The sequence below is a fragment of the Propithecus coquereli genome, unplaced genomic scaffold (genome assembly GCF_000956105.1).
Source record: "Propithecus coquereli isolate 6110/MARCELLA unplaced genomic scaffold, Pcoq_1.0 Scaffold179, whole genome shotgun sequence".
In the NCBI taxonomy this organism is placed as follows: Eukaryota; Metazoa; Chordata; class Mammalia; order Primates; family Indriidae; genus Propithecus; species Propithecus coquereli.
The window spans coordinates 4,092,624-4,094,789 of NW_012142634.1; the positions used below are offsets into that span (position 1 = coordinate 4,092,624).

Below are 2,166 nucleotides of genomic sequence, written 5' to 3' on the forward strand. Positions count from 1 at the left end.
TTAAACTTCATTGGCATATGAATGTTTTTATTTATTTATTTCAGTATCAATAAGAACTATAGAAGTGGTTAGACTGAATTTTTGTTTTCTTTTATACTTTCATGTAAAAAAATCAATAAATAAAATGCCTACTTCTCAGAAACTACTGTGTGCCAAGCCCTGTGACAGATACTTTTGCATAAATTACCTTACTTAATCAAAAATATGACCCTGGAAGGTAAATATTATTGCAGGTGTGGAATCTGGAGCTCAGAGAAATTAAGGATGGTAAATCAAAGAATCAGAACACTACTACCAATCAATATTTTTAAAAAAAACAAGACAAGTTCATAGAGACAATACAAAGAAAAAGGACATATTTTTACTTGAAAGATTAAAGCAAACTATCATCAAGTGCAGGTAGGCAAAAATATGACCCTGGAAGGTAAATATTATTGCAGGTGTGGAATCTGGAGCTCAGAGAAATTAAGGATGGTAAATCGAAGAATCAGAACACTACTACCAATCAATATTTTTAAAAAAAACAAGACAAGTTCATAGAGACGATACAAAGAAAAAGGACATATTTTTACTTGAAAGATTAAAGCAAACCATCATCAAGTGCAGGTAGGCAAACTATGGCCTACAGGACAAATCTGGCCTACCACATGTTTTTGTAAATAAAGTTGTATTGAAAATATCACACTCATTACTTTACCTATTATCTTTGGCTGCATTCACATTAGAATGGCAGAGATGGTAGCTGCACCAGAGAACAAACGGCCCGCAAAACCTAAAATATTTACTCTCTGTCCCTTTAAAAGTTGGCCAACTGTGATCAAATGAAAAAATGTATCAAGTAACTTCTACAGTGCATAATAAACTTCAGTTAACATATGACCATACAGAGAAACTCCATGAGAAGTTAAACTGTGTTTTTGTTTCCATGATCAATGTGAACTATAGTAAACTATTCTAAAAGCAACACACTTGTTATAAATATATCCCTACTGTAGAAGTTACTAAAAATGAACATTAATCAAACACATACAGCAAAATAATTATTAAGTGAACCTAACACTTCAATATCTTAAACAGTATCATTACCTTTGGATTGTGCATAACAATTGTCTCTCCACTTGGAAACTCTAATCTTCGGTGCCACTGATTCGTAGTAACAGCTTTTTTATATTCGGCCTACAACAACGGAAACAACACATAATCCAATATGACAAGTCTATATCACACTGAGAAAGAGTGTGACAGGTATATGCACACACGCAGAGTGCAATACACACCATCTGGGGGATGGACACGCTTGAAGCTCGGACTTGGGAGTGGTGGGCAAGGGCAACATACGTAACCTAAACATCTGTACCCCCATAATATGCTGAAATAAAAAAAAAAAAAAGAGTATGGAGGAAAATGATAACTAGAATGGTGATAAAAATACCAGTAATAGCAGCTCTCATTTACTGATTATTACCATACTTCTTTAAAATTGCCTTAAATTATATTATCTTATTTAACTAATTACTCTCAATCACTCCTAAATAATATGCTCCCCACTATATCAAGAAGAAAACCATGATTTCAGTTTCCTAGGGGTACAATAACTTGGGTGTCTTAAAACAGAAATTTATTGTTCCATAATTCTGAAGGCTCTAAGTCCAAAATCAAGGTGTCGGCAGGGCCACAGGCCCTCTGAGCTTGCCTTTTCCTGGCTTCTGGTTTGTTGCTGGCAATCTCTGCCTTCATCATCACATGGCATTCTCTCTGTGTGTCTGTCTTAACATGGCTGTCCTCTTATAAGGACACCAGTCATACTGGATTGGGGCCCACCCTACTCCAGGATGACCTCATCTTAACTAATTATATCTGCAATGACCCTATTTCAAAACAAGGTCACATTCTGAGGTACTGAGGATTAGTACTTCAGCATACTTGTGGGGAGGGGAAGAGAGACAATTCAGCCCTTAACATACATCTTAAGCACTGTACACAGTTGCACAAGATTACACACTGGAAAGTAGCAATGGCAGAACTGTGATTCATTCCCACTCAGAACTTTCTGACTCCAAAATCTTGACTGCCCAACGATCTTCTTACTCTTCCTCCAGATATATAGTCTTTCCTTGGTATCCTCAGAGGACTGGTTCCAGGACTCCTCACAGATACCAAAATCTC

At 36.2% G+C, this 2,166-nt stretch overlaps 1 protein-coding gene across 1 annotated transcript in view; it reads right to left on the reverse strand.

Moving 5' to 3' along the window:
- SEC23IP (SEC23 interacting protein) overlaps nucleotides 1–2,166 on the reverse strand; it is a 72,447-nt gene that overhangs the window by 34,421 nt on the left and 35,860 nt on the right. Inside the window, exon 7 of the mRNA XM_012642385.1 lies at nucleotides 1,159–1,176. Coding sequence (XP_012497839.1) covers nucleotides 1,159–1,176 — 18 coding nt within the window. The remainder of the gene's footprint in view (nucleotides 1–1,158; nucleotides 1,177–2,166) is intronic.